Source organism: Lutra lutra, chromosome 9 (assembly GCF_902655055.1).
Source record: "Lutra lutra chromosome 9, mLutLut1.2, whole genome shotgun sequence".
Lineage (NCBI taxonomy): Eukaryota > Metazoa > Chordata > Mammalia > Carnivora > Mustelidae > Lutra > Lutra lutra.
Window position 1 is genome coordinate 59228732 of NC_062286.1, and position 14639 is coordinate 59243370.

Consider the following 14639-nt stretch of genomic DNA (forward strand, 5'->3'; position numbering starts at 1 on the left):
GCAAACACCAAACCAGCCCTACAGGAAATATTGAAAAAGGTCCCCTAAGCAAAGAGAGAGCCCAAAAGTAACATAGACCAGAAAGGAACAGAGACAATATACAGTAACAGTCACCTTACAGACAATACAGTGGCACTTAATTCATATCTTTCAGTAATTTCCCTGAATAGAAATGCACTAAATACCCCAATCAAAAGACACAGGGTATCAGAATAGATTAAAAAAAAAAACAAAAAACCAAGACCCATCAATGTGCTGTCTGTAAGAAACTCATTTTAGACACAAAGACACCTCCAGATTTAAAGTGAGGGGGTGGAAAACAATTTATGATACTAATGGACATCAAAAGGAAGCTGGGGTGGCAGTCCTTATATCAGATAAATTAGATTTTAAGCCAAAGACTATAATAAGATATGAGGAAGGACACTAGATCAAACTGAAAGGGTCTGTCCAACAAGAAGATCTAACAATTTTAAGTATCTATGCCCCTAACATGGGAGCAGCCAATTATATAAACCAATTAATAACAAAATCAAAGAAACACATCAACAATACAATAATAGTAGGGGACTTTAATACCCCCCCCCCTGAAATGGATGGATCATCTAAGCAAAAGATCAACAAGGAAATAAAGGCTTTAAATGACACACCGGACCAGATGGCCCACACAGATATAGTCAGAACAGTCCATCCCAAAACAACATAATACACATTTTTCTCTAGTGCACATGGAACATTTTCCAGAATAGATCACATCCTGGATCACAAATCAGGTCTCAGTCAGTACCAAAAGATTGGAATCATTCCCTACATATTTTCGGACTGCAGTGCTTTGAAACTGGAACTCAGTCACAAGAGGAAAGTTGGAAAGAACTCAAATACATGGAGGCTAAAGAGCATCCTACTAAAGAATGAATGGGTCAACTAGGAAATTAAAGAAGAATTTTAAAAATTCATGGAAACAAATGAAAATGAAAACACAACTGTTCAAAATCTGTGGGACACAGCAAAGGCAGTCCTGAGAGGAAAATAAATAGTGATATAAGCCTTTCTCAAGAAACAAGAAAAGTCTCAAGTACACAACCTAACCCTACACTTAAAGGAGCGGGAGAAAGAACAGCAAATAAAGCCTAAACCCAGGAGGAGAAGAGGAATGATAAAGATCACAGTAGAAATCAATGAAATAGAAACCAAAAGAACAGTAGAACAGATCAACTAAACTAGGAGTTGGTTCTTTGAAAGTACTAATAAGATTGATAAACCCCTGGCCAGACTTATCAAAAAGAAAAGAGAAAGGACCCAAATTAATAAAATCATGAATGAAAGAGGAGAGATCACAACCAACACCAAAGAAATACAAACAATTATAAGACCATATTATGAACAACTATACACCAGTAAATTAGACAGTCTGGAAGAAATGGGTGCATTCCTAGAGATGTGTTAACTACCAAAACTGAACCAGGAAAAAATAGAAAACCCGAGCAGACCCATAACCAGTAGGGAGATTGAAGCAGTAATCAAAAATCTCCCAGCAAACAAGAGCCCAGGGCCAGACAGCTTCCCAGGGGAATTCTACCAAACATTTATTTTTTATTTTATTTATTTATTTATTTTTAAAGATTTTATTTATTTATTTGACAGAGATCACAAGCAGGCAGAGAAGCAGGCAGAGAGAGAGGAGGAAGCAGGCTCCCTGCTGAGCAGAGAGCCCGATGCGGGGCTCGATCCCAGGACCCTGAGATCATGACCTGAGCTGAAGGCAGCGGCTTAACCCACTGAGCCACCCAGGCACCCCTACCAAACATTTAAAGAAGAATTAATACCTGTCCTCCTGAAACTGTTCCAAAAAATAGAAATGGAAGAAAAACTTCCAAACTCATTTTATGAATCCAGCATTACCTTGATCCCAAAACCAGGCAAAGACCCCTTCAAAAGGGAGAATTACAGACTAATATGCCTAATGAACATGGGTGTAAAAATTCTCACCAAAATACTAGCTAATAGTATCTAGCAGTACATTACAAGGATTATTCACCACAACCAAGTGGGATTTATTCCTGGGCTGCAAGGTTGGTTCAGCATCCGCAAATCAATCAGTGTGATACAATACATTAATAAAGAACAAGAACCATATGATACTCAATAGATGCAAAAAAAGCATTTGAGAAAGTACAGTATCCTTTCTTGATCAAAATTCTTCACAGTATAGGCATAGAGAGTACATACCTCAATATCATCAAAGCCATGTATGGAAAAACCCATAGCGCATATCATTCTCAGTGGGGAAAAACTGAGAACTTTTCCCTTAAGGTCAGGAACGCGGCAGGGATGTCCACTATTACCACTGCTGTTTAACATAGTACTAGAAGTCTTAGTTTCAGCAATCAGACAAGGAAAAGAAGTAAAAGACATCCAAATCAGCAAAGAAGAAGTCAAACTCTCACTCTTTGCAGATGATATGATACTTTATGCGGAAAACCCGAAATACTCCATCCCAGAATTGCTAGAACTCATACAGGAATTCAGTAAAGTATCAGGATATAAAATCAATGCACAGGAATCAGTTAAGTCTATACATGACCAACAAGACAGAAGAGAGAGGAATTGAGGAGTCCATCCCATTTACAATGCTCCCCAAAATGTATAATACCTTGGAATAAATCTAATCAAAGAAAGACTCTGCACCCAGAAAATATAGAATACTCCAAAAGAAATTGAAGAAGACACAAAGAAATGGAAAAATGTTCCATGCTCATGGATTGAAGAACAAATATTATGAAAATATCTATGCCACCTACAGCAATCTACACATTTAATGCAATCCCTGTTGAAATATTGTCAACCTTTTTCAGAGAACTGGAACAAATAATCCTAAAATTTATATGGAAGTAGAAAAGCCACTGAATAGCCAGAGGAGTGTTGGAAAATAAAACTAAAGTTGGCAGCATCACAATTCCAGACTTAAGCTCTTTTAGAAAGCTGTAATCATCAAGACAGTATGGTCCTGGCACAAAAACAGACACATAGATCGATGGAACAGAATAGAGAGCCCAGAAATGGACCCTCAACTCTATGGTCAACTAATCTTTGACAAAGTGGAATGAATGTCCAGTGGAAAAAAGACAGTCTCTTCAACAAATGGTGTTGGGAAAATTGGACAGCCACATGCAGAAGAATGGAAACTGGACCGCCTTCTTACACCACACACAATAATAGACTCAAAATGGATGAAAGACCACAGTGTGAGACAGGAATCCATCAAAATCCTTGAGGAGGACATAGGCAGCAACCTCTTTGACCTCAGCTGCAGCAACTTCCAGAAACATCACCAAAGGCAAGGAAAGCAAGGGCAAAAATGAACTATTGGGACTTCATCAAGATCAAAAGCTCTTGCACAACAAAGGAAATAGTCAACAGAACTAAAAACCGATAGAATGGGAGAAGATATTTGCAAATGACATATCAGATAAAAGGCTAGTATCCAAAATCTATAAAGAATTTATCAAACTCAGTACCCAAAGAACAAATAATCCAGTCAAGAAATTGGCAAAAGAGGGACACCTGGGTGGCTCAGTTGGTTAAGCTGCTCTCTTCGGCTCAGGTCATAATCCCAGGGTCCTGGGATCGAGTCCCACATTGGGCTCCGTGCTCAGTGGGAAGCCTGCTTCTCTCTCTGCCTCTGCCTGCTTGTGCTCCCTCTCTCTCTCTCTCTCTCTGAAGAATAAATAAATAAGTACAATCTTAAAAAAAAGAAAAAGAAATAGGCAGAAGACATGAGCAGGCATTTCTGCAAAAAAGGCATCCAGATGGCCAACAGACACATGAAAAAGTGCTCAACATCACTTGGCATCAGGGAAATACAAATCAAAACCACAGTGAGGTACTACCTCACACTGGTCAGAGTGGTTAACATTAACCAGTCAGAAAACGACAGGTGTTGTCGAGGATGTGGAGGAAGGGGAACCCTCTTAACTGTTGGTAGGAATGAAAGCTGGTGCAGCCACTCTGGAAAACAGCATGGAGGTTCCTCAAAAAGTTCAAAATAGAGCTACCCTATGACCCAGCAATCACACTACTGGGTATTTACCCTAAAGATACAAATGTAGTGATCCGAAGGGGCACATGTACCCGAATGTTTATAGCAGCAATGTTCACAATAGCCATACTATGGAAAGAGCTTAGATGTCCATCAACAGATGAATGGATGAAGAAGTGGTGTCTGTGGGTGTGTGTACATATATGTATGTATGTACACACACATATATAATGGAATACTGTGTAGCCATCAAGAAAACCAAAATCTTGGGGCGCCTGGGTGGCTCAGTGGGTTAAGCCGCTGCCTTCGGCTCAGGTCATGATCTCAGGGTCCTGGGATCGAGTCCTGCATCGGGCTCTCTGCTCAGCAAGAAGCCTGCTTCCCTCTCTCTCTCTCTCTCTGCCTGCCTCTCCGTCTACTTGTGATCTCTCTCTGTCAAATAAATAAAATCTTTAAAAAAAAAAAAAACAAAAAAACCAAAATCTTACCATTTGCATTGATGTGGATGGAACTAGAGGGTATTATGCTAAGCTAAATAAGTCTATTAGAGCAAGACAATTATCATATGATCTCACTGATATGAGGAATTTGAGAAACAAGACGGGGCTCATAGGGGACGGGAGGGAAAAATGAAGACAAAACCAGAGTTTGGGACAAATCATAAGAGACTCTTAATCTCAGGAAACAAACTGAAGGTTGCTGGAGGGGAGGGAGGGTGGGAGGGATGAGGGGGCTGGGTGATGGACATTGGGGAGGGTATGTGCTATGGTGAGTGCTGTGAATTTTGTAAGACTGATGAATCACAGACCTGTACCCCTGAAAGAAATAATACATTATATGTTAAAAAAAAAAAAAATAAAATGCCGGTCATAGAGCAAAAGGGAGGCACCTGGATGGTTCAGTCAGTTAAGTGTCTGACTCTTAATCTCAGCTCAGGTCTTTCAGGGTCATGGAGCCTACTCAAAAAAAAAAAAAAAAAAGTAGATTAGAACCATTTACCCTTGAACAACATGGGTTTGAACCATACAGATCTACTTATATGCAGTTTTTTTTCAGTAAATATAGTTACAGTACTGTAAATGTATTTGGCTTCCTTAAATATATTTTGTTTTCTCTTACTTTAAGAATATAGTATAGTATATAATATGTATAATATATAAAATATGTGTTAATTGACTGTTTATGTTACTGTTAAGGCTTCCAATCCACAGTAGAGTATTAGTAGTTAAGTGTTTGGGGAGTCAGAAGTTATTGTTAGATTTTTGATTGTTGCATACTTGTGTTCCTAACCCCCACGTTTGAACTAAATGGAAATGAAAACATGACATACTGGGATTTGTGGCATGCTGCTCAAGCGGTACTTAAGGAATAATTTATAGCAGTAAATACATGTATTAGAAAAGAAGAATAGTCTCAAGTCAGTGACCTCAACTTTTACCTTAAAAAGCTACAAAATGGGGCGCCTGGGTGGCTAAGTGGGTTAAAGCCTCTGCCTTCGGCTCAGATCATGATCCCAGGGTCCTGGCTTTGAGCCCTGCATCAGGCTCTCTGCTCAGCAGGGAGTCTTTTTCCCTTCTTCTTTCTCTGCCTGCCTCTCTGCCTACTTGTGATCTCTGTCAAATAAATAAATAAAATCTTTTAAAAATGCTACAAAAATAACATATATACCAAAATAAGCAGAAGAAAGAAACATCAAAGTTAAAAATCAGTGAAATAGAAAATAGAGAAATAGAGAAAAATCGGTGAAACCTAAACCTGATTCTTTGATAAGATCAATAGAATTGACAATCTCTAGCAATACTGATTCAGGAAGAAAAGGGAAAAGAAATAATCACCAATAACAAGAATGAAAGTGATGACATCACTACAGATTTTGCAGAAATAAAAAGAATAATAATGAAATACTATCAACAACTTTATGCCAATAAATTCAGCAAGTTAGGTGAACTGATGAATTCCTTGAAGATACAAATTACTAAATCTCTTTCAGGAAGAAATAGATAACTTGAATAGCCTTGTAGTTATTAAAGAAATTGATGTTAAGTAGCTTTCAAAGAAGAAAACTCAGGTCCACGTGGCCTACTATTGATTTCTACCAAATACTTAAGGAAAAAAACAATAGCATGTCCATACATATTCTTTCATGTGTTTATAAGAAGGTGAAGGACAGGGCCAGTACTAGGATGAGGCCATGAATTGCCTGAGGTGTAAAATGTGAAGAGCACCAAAATCTAAGAGTAGTGTTTGGGGAGTCAGAAGTTATTGTTGGATTTTTCTATTGTACTTAAATATTGTATCTAGGCTGCTTGCTTGCCTTACCCTATTGACAGCCCTGGTGGAATAACTAGAACTCTCGTATACTGTTGGTGGGAATTTAAAGTGGTACAACCCTTTTGTAAAAACCGTTTAGTGATTTCTTAAAAAGTTAAAAATACTTCTGGTTCAGCATGTACGGAACTTGAAAAATGTCTACTCCAGTTCTCGAAAGAAAAAAATCTGAAGAAACTGAAAACAAACAATTCAGAAGCTTTTTGAAGGTCACAGCACAGGGGCACAAACTCACTAAAAGACAATGATGTAACCGCAGGTCTATGGAATGCTTCCCCTCCTCCCACATTTTACCATCATATCAATAGGGCACTGGTATAGTAATGGAGTACAACTGAAAGAATTGCATGTCTTCAGCTTTATTTAAGAAATTTGTAAAGACAGGAAGGGAGACAAAGACAAGGACATGAGAGGAAATTTTAGCCTCTAACACCTGCAGCTACATCAAATAGTAAATATAGTCTAATTCCTAGCCAGATAAACATAAAACCTCACAATAAATACCTGTTTACCTCAGTTCCTTTTATCCAGTACTTCATATCTGGCTTGCAGCAAGAAAAATTACAATAAATACTAAAAACAAGAAGGGAAAAAACCCCACAGTTTAAAGAAAGCAAGTACTAGAATGAGACTCAGATGGCAACAATTTCGGAATTATCACACTGGGAATTTAAAATGACTATGGTTAATATGCTAAGGACTGCAGTGGAAAAGGTAGTCAACATGCAAGAATAGATGGATAATGTAAGCAGAGAGATGGAAACTATAAGAATCAAAGGAAATGCTAGAAATACTGGCAAATGAAGAATACTTTTGATGGCTTCATTAGTAGACTTGAAATGGCAGAGGAAAGAATCCGTGAGCTTAAGGAAGTGTTGATAGAAACTTACCAGAACGTGTGGGTCAGTCAAAGTATTGCTCAGAGGGAAATTTAACAGCATTGAATGTGTATGTTAGAGAAAAAAATCTAAATAAGTTTTGCCACAGGAGACCAGAAGAACAAACTAAATCCAAAATAAGGAGAAGGTGAATCTGTTGTGTACTGATGTTGTGTACTGAAACTAATGTAACATTATATGTCAGCTATACAAAACAAAACAAAACAAAAATCAGAAGAAAAGAAATAAAAAAAATTAAACCAGAAATCAGTGAAATTGAGATCTCCTTTGAGAAGATCAATAAAATTGGTAACTGTCTAGCAAGGTCAGTTAAGGAAAAAAGAAGGCCTAAATTACTAGTATTAGAAGTGAAAGAGGGAGGAGCGCCTAGGTGACTCAGTGGGTGAAAGCCTCTGCCTTCAGCTCAGGTCATGATCCCAGGGTGGTGGGATCGAGCCCGGCATCGGGCTCTCTGCTAGGTAGGGAGCCTGCTTCCTCCTCTCTCTCTGCCTGCCTCTCTTGTCTACTTGTGATCTGTCTGTAAAATAAATAAAGAAATCTTAAAAAGAAAAAAGAAATGAAAGAGGGCACAGCACTAATGATCTCGTGAACATTAAAAAGATAATAAAAGAATATTATGAACAACTCTAAGCACACAAATTCTGTAACCTAGATGAAAAAGATCAGTTCCTTGGAAGACACAATCTTCCAAACCTTGCACATGAGAAATAGACACTCTGAATAAAGCTATACTTATTAAAGAAACTGAATCAATAATAACCTTTCAAAATAGAAAACACCAAGGCCATGTGGGTTCACTGGTGAATTATGCCAACCATTTAGGCAAGAAGTTATACCAGTTCTTTATGATTTGTTCCAGAAAATAGAAGCAAAGGGGATACTTTCTTATTCTTAGGTAGCATTAACCTAATATTGAAATTAGACAAAGACATTATGAAAAAGGAAAACAAGACTGCTGTTTCTCAAGAACATGGATGCAAAAATCCTTAACAAAGTATTGGAAAGTCAAACTTAATAATGTATGAAAAGAATTCTATACCATAACTAAGTTGGCTTTATTCCAGATATGCAGGGCTGATCCAATATTTAAAAAGCAATTTGTATAATCCATACATTGACAGGCTAAGGAAGAAAAATCATATGTTCATATCAGTAGATAGAAGATTTTTGACAATACTCAGTACTCATTCATGTTAAAAACTCTCAGCAAACTCGAAATATAGGGACAGTTCAACTTGATAAAGAACATCTACAGAAATCCTACAACTGTGAGAAAATAGATGCTTTCCCACTAAGATCAGGAACAAGGTAAAAATGTCCCTACTCACCACTCCTTTTGTACATCACACTGGAAGCCCTAACTTTGCAAGACAAGAAAAGGAAATAAAATATACACTAGGAAGGAAGAACTAAAACTGTATTCATAGATAATCATGATGTTTATGTAGAAAATCCCAAAGAATCAGAAAAGAAAGTCCTTGGGACGCTTGGGTGGCTCAGTTGGTTAAGCAGCTGCCTTCAGCTCAGGTCATGATCCCAGTGTCCTGGGATCGATTCCCACATCGGGCTCCTTGCTCGGCAGGGAGCCTGCTTCTCCCTCTGCCTCTGCCTGCCATTCTGTCTGCCTGTACTCGCTCTCTCTCCCTCTCTCTCTCTCTGACAAATAAATAAACAAAATCTTTAAAAAAAAAAAAAAAAAAGAAAGTCCTGGAACTAAAAAGCAATTATAATAAGATTGCAGGATACAAGATTACTATTATAAAAGGGAATTGCTTTCTTCTATGCTAGTGATGTACAGTTAGAATTTGAAATTAACTCCGTACCATTTACATTAGCACCAAAGAATATGAAATACTTAGGTATAAATCTAACTAAATATGTGCAAGATCTTTATGAAGATAACTACAAAACTGATGAATTGCTGAAGATCTAAATAGAGTCCATGTACGTAGATAGAAGACTCAGTATTGTCAATATGTCTGTTTTTCCCAGCTTGGTCTATAGATTCAATGCAATCCCAGTTAAAATTCCAAGAATTTGTTTTGTAGATATCAACAAACTGATTCCAAAGTTTATATAGAAAGGGAAAATAGAATAGCCAACAAAGTATTGAACAAAGTTGCAGGACTGACACTAATTGATTTTTAAGACTTACTGTGAAGTTATAGTAATATAGACAGTTTGGTATTGGTGAAAGAATAAACAGCATATGGATCAAAGCAACAAATTAGTTTAGAGATAGACCCATGCTGGTTTTTGACAAAGGTGCAGAAGTAATTTAGTAGTCTTTTGAGTAAATGGTACTGGAATAATGAGATACCTACCTGCCAAAAAAAGAAAGAAAAAATCTAGACACAGACTGCCCACACCTTTCATAGAAATTACCACAAAACGGATTGTAGATCTAAGTGTAAAATGCAAAATGGTAAAACTGGGAGATCACATAGGAGAAAATACACGACTTTCAGTTTGGTGATGATTTTTTAGATTATAGCATCAAAAACCCAATTCATGAAACAAAAAATTGACAAGTTAGACTTTGTTAAAATTGAAAACTTCCACTCTGTGAAAGACAATACTAGAAGAATTATACAGGCTAGACACTGGGAGAAGATATTTGGAAAGCATATGTATGATAAAGGATTGGTATCCAAAATACACAAATAATGCTTAAAACTCAATAAGAACAACACAACTAAAAAATGGGAAAAGGACTTGAATGAACATTTTTCCAAAGATGTACAAATGACCAGTAAGTATATGGGAAGATAGTCAACATCACTAGTAGTTGTAAGTGTTAGGTTTTATGTTATATGTATTTTGGCATAATAAAAAAAATGCACAAAAGATCTGAACAGGCATCTCACGAAAGAAGACATACATATGGCAGATAAGCATATGAAAAGATGCTTAACATTTTATGTCATTAGGGAATTGCAAATTAAAACAGCAATGGAATGCTGCTATGTATCTCAGAATTGCAAAAATTCAAAACACAGCACCAAATGCTGGCAAGAATATAGACTGATAGGAACTCTTATTCATTGTGGGTATGACTGTGAAATGGTACAGCCATGTTGGAAGACAGTCCTTTGGTTTCTGCCACAATTGCTGTCAAAACTCTGAACACTACTAGTTCAGTGGTTTTTTTTTTTTCCCTTTCTATACTCCATTTTCCCATGTGTCTTATTTATGGTATCTCTGAAAACATAGAATTGTTGTTAGTGATCCATCTACTCTGAAATCGGAGTAGGGTTGGTTTCTCTTTCTTTCTTTCTTTCTTGACTTTGTCAGCTAATAACTTGTCTTTCTGTCTTAGGTGTATAAGTTTTCACATTTTCTTCTTTTAAAAAATTATTTTCAATTGATTTCTGTTATATAAATAAGGATTTTTTTATTCGCATTCCCACTTCATTCCAACTTATGGAGATTTTACTGTAATTATATAAAATGGAATGAGTATAAAATCATATAGGTGTTCATAGAGCTTGTATTGGTTTATTAAGCATACTTATTTATGTTTAGGTTGAAGAGGCTAGTGATTTCATGTTAAAAATTATAGAACTAATTTGATATATTTTGTGAAATATTTTGATGCTTTGAATATTCATATTGCTACATAATATTGAATTTGTTATTTGTCTTATAGAGAGAGAAGATTCATGAGAGATGCAAGAATATTTGTCCTCCTAAAGATACCTTTGACAGGACTCTCTTACATACTCATGGTATGGAATATGTGCTATTTGTAGACAATATGAAGATAAATATGTGATAATTGTAGCATAGCATAAATATCAACAAACAAAATCTTAATTTGGGGACCTTGATGGCTGTTATACCTATAATTTCATTTTTAGTGGAATTTTTATAGCCTATTATCATAATTTTTCCAAAAGCTGCTAAGAGAAAAACCATGGGTCTCATTTTAGTGTTATCCTTCATTTCAACAAATACTTATTTAACATCTGGGTGCTTGGTATTTTGCTTGTTCCTTAAAAATAGTTGAATAACAAAGAGCACTTGTCTTCAAGAAGCTGATAGTCTTCTCAGTAGGGTTAAATAAGTAAGCCAACAATTGCAGCACTGTATATCAAGCAGTAACTTCAGCATGGTAGGTTGGTATAGAGCTCCTAATTTGCTAAGCCTTAGAAAACTTACAGAATTAATGATTGCCTGTGTTTTAAACTAGCTGCTGAAGAGGTTTCTGTGGGGAAAGGCCTTCCAGGAAGAAGGAACAGTGGATGCAAAGCAACAGAGTCAAGAGAGAACAGAGCATGTTCAAAGAACTATAAGAGTTCAGTATGTTGGCTCTACTGGGAGTAAGAAGTGAGGCTGAAGGAGGAGAGGCTGAGGAGAGGCTGAAGGAGGCAGAGGAGTCAGATCATGAAGAGCCTTCTATGCCATACTAAGGAATTTTTCTTTTCTAAAAGCAGTCCAGAGCCTCAGAATATTTTTAACCAGACATCAGATTTATGATTATACATTTCATTGTGAAAACAGTTGTGGAAATAAATTTAAGGATGTTGATAAATGGGAGGCAAAGAGACAGTTGGAGGCTATTGCAGTAATACAAGTGAGAAATCATGTGGCCCCGATAACAGTTATAATGAAGACGGAGAGGAATTTAAACATTTGAGAGAGTTATTGAAGCACAAGTTTTGGTGGTCAGGCAGTTGTTGGTAATGGTAATGATCAGTTTGCACACTGAGAAGTTTCTGTGGATTTCACAATTTAGGATCTCTTACTAGGGCATTCAGACTTAGAAGTGGTGGTTATAGAAAACAGTACTATATATTAAGGAGTGAGTACAAGAGAAAGAAATGGAGACTATCAGTGTGGATATGACTTGAGGATTTGAGGTATAGCGTATTGACTAGAGAGAACACAGTATAAGAATATTTTTGCATGGTCAACACTAGATGAGGTAGAAGATGTATTTGCAAACCTGAGAGTGAATGCTTCCTTAAATTTTGTACTGGAGGGCCTCCCTTGTGTCAGCCTGGTCCAGGCTGGGTTTTAACTTTATCTTTTTTTTTGTTTTTTTTTGTTTGTTTGTTTTAATGAGAGAGAACGAAGCATATATACGGAGCATGTATATATGCAGAGAGAAAGAACTATTAGAAGGGAAGAGGTTGAAGATATGGAAAGAGGCAGGGTATTTGACGAGGCATGCTCAAAGAGGAGGCTGGAGGGTATAGAGTCTGACCCAGGAAGGTTAGATTTGGAAAGGAGGGTACATTCTCTGAGATTTAGTTGGGGAGATGAAGGTAAAGTAGGTTCATTTGCAGGTTTGTAGATACAAACTAAGATGTCTAAGAAGAAAATTAATAGGGTATTAATATCTTAATATGTTATTAAAATCTTTTTTCATAAGAAATTCTGGTTGGGATGGTGAGTATTTTGGACAATAAAAGCACTATTCCTATATTAGAATGCAATTCTTTTTTTTTTTTTTTTTTTTAAGTTTTTATTTCTTTGACAGAGAGAGAGCGTAAGTGGGGGGAGCAGCAGGCAGAGGGAGAAGTGCTGGGCTGGATCCCAGGACTGTGGGATCATGACCTGAGCCGAAGGCAGACGCTTAACCGACTGAGCCACCCAGGTGTCCCAGAATTTAATTCATTTTTAAAAACTATATGCCAAACTTAATTTCACCAAACTTAATAAGATAGCACCAAGATTTCTGTGTCCATTTAAGAAAGACTTGAAATATATTTAGCTTTCTTGCTCTCATACAATTGATTAAAAGTATTTGAAACATAGAATTTTTTCAGTGCTTTATTTACTGCTAGGCATATAGGAAGTGCTTGATGTCTGTTGAGGGAATTTAAGTCTTTACTTAATTGTGATATAGTACAGAATCTGGTCAAAATATATTTTATAGGGACGCCTGGGTGGCTCAGTTGGTTAAGCAGCTGCCTTCAGCTCAGGTCGTGATCCCAGCGTCCTGGGATCGAGTCCCACATCGGGCTCCTTGCTTGGCAGGGAGCCTGCTTCTCCCTCACCCTCTGCCTCTACCTACCACTCTGACTGCCTGTGCTCACTCTCGCTCCTCTCTCTCTGACAAATAAATAAATAAAATCTTAAAAATATATATATACATATATATTTTATAGAATAAAATGAAAACAAGTTTAAAAAATCGTATTTTCTCTTTTCCTTTTTTTCATAGATAAATCCAGGACAGATCTGGAGCAAGTACCTAAGGTAACAAAGCTTATAAATGAGAAAAATTTTTAATATCTTTAATTTTTTATTATCTCTAATATTGTTAATTTTACCTTATCAGAAGCTTTCATTTGGGTTTTTTACATCTTAACCACTTTGCCTGTTCTGGGACTTTGTGTATCACTTTTCTTTCTTTGGCCATCATCAATTTCTTCTTTATTACTGAAATCTACAAATATGTTTAAGTCTCTCCATTCTGAAAAAGAACTTTATTGATGTTACTACCCCTTCAAATTATTAAGAGATATGTCCTTTGTGTGAAAATTTTAAAGAGATGTGTAATAGATGTTTTCTTCCCCCGTTCTGCTCTGGGGAAAGAGTCCATTGCATTAATTAGATTCTCAAAGAGGTCTATGATAACTGCTCTCTAAAGTGAGATGACACAGAGAAGACAACAGACAGAAGCAAAAAGGTAGTCATTTTTAAAGTTGTTTGATTCCTACAAAAATAAAATTCAAACTCTATCATTTAAGACCCTTGATTATTCATTTCCATCATAGTCACACTCAACTTTTGCTTACTAATCTTTACACATTCTTTACTTCAGTTTAACTATTTTGCTGGCTCTGTTCTTTACTTGCATTGTTACTTTAGTCTGGAAGACTTTTCCCTCAACTCCCCATATCTAATCCTTTCTTTATATTCTCTTACTTAAATGGCAACTTTACATGAATACATCTCTTCCCAGCTGAAGATAATTGGCCCCTTTGCTGCATTTCCTAGTATTTTATATAGACCTGTGCCTTCCTTTTAAAGGCATTTGTCACTCTTCTTGTAAGATATTTATGTGTATATTTTACCACATCCATTGGACTAAAAGTCCTTGGGATTAGGACCTATATAATAATTTATCTTTGTTTCCACCTTAGTGCCTAGCATACAGGTTACATCATCAGTAAATATTTATTGAATTAATCAGTACTTTTAATTATACTAAAGCAGGGACTAAGAAATACACTCATGTCCCTAGTTAGATTTTCCCTATCACTTTATACTAATTTTTGGATATAGGTAAAATGGATCAGTAACTCTAATAAAATAGAGCATAGAAATTAAGTAAGTTAAACCATGTTTCAGGCCTTATGCTAGGTACTGGAGATACAAAGATTAATTAGCTATAAATCCAGTCTTATAGGGATGTATGA

At 36.5% G+C, this 14639-nt stretch overlaps 1 protein-coding gene across 5 annotated transcripts in view; it reads left to right on the top strand.

Annotated features, from left to right (window-relative positions):
* VPS54 (VPS54 subunit of GARP complex) overlaps positions 1–14639 on the top strand; it is a 111567-nt gene that overhangs the window by 31995 nt on the left and 64933 nt on the right. For all 5 annotated transcript variants that reach the window (XR_007130241.1, XM_047746466.1, XM_047746464.1 and 2 more), the window contains 2 exons: positions 10916–10994; positions 13439–13473. Coding sequence is in view for 4 of the 5 variants with exons in the window: in XM_047746466.1 (XP_047602422.1) it covers positions 10916–10994; positions 13439–13473 (114 nt within the window). In the remaining variant the exon portion in view is untranslated. The remainder of the gene's footprint in view (positions 1–10915; positions 10995–13438; positions 13474–14639) is intronic.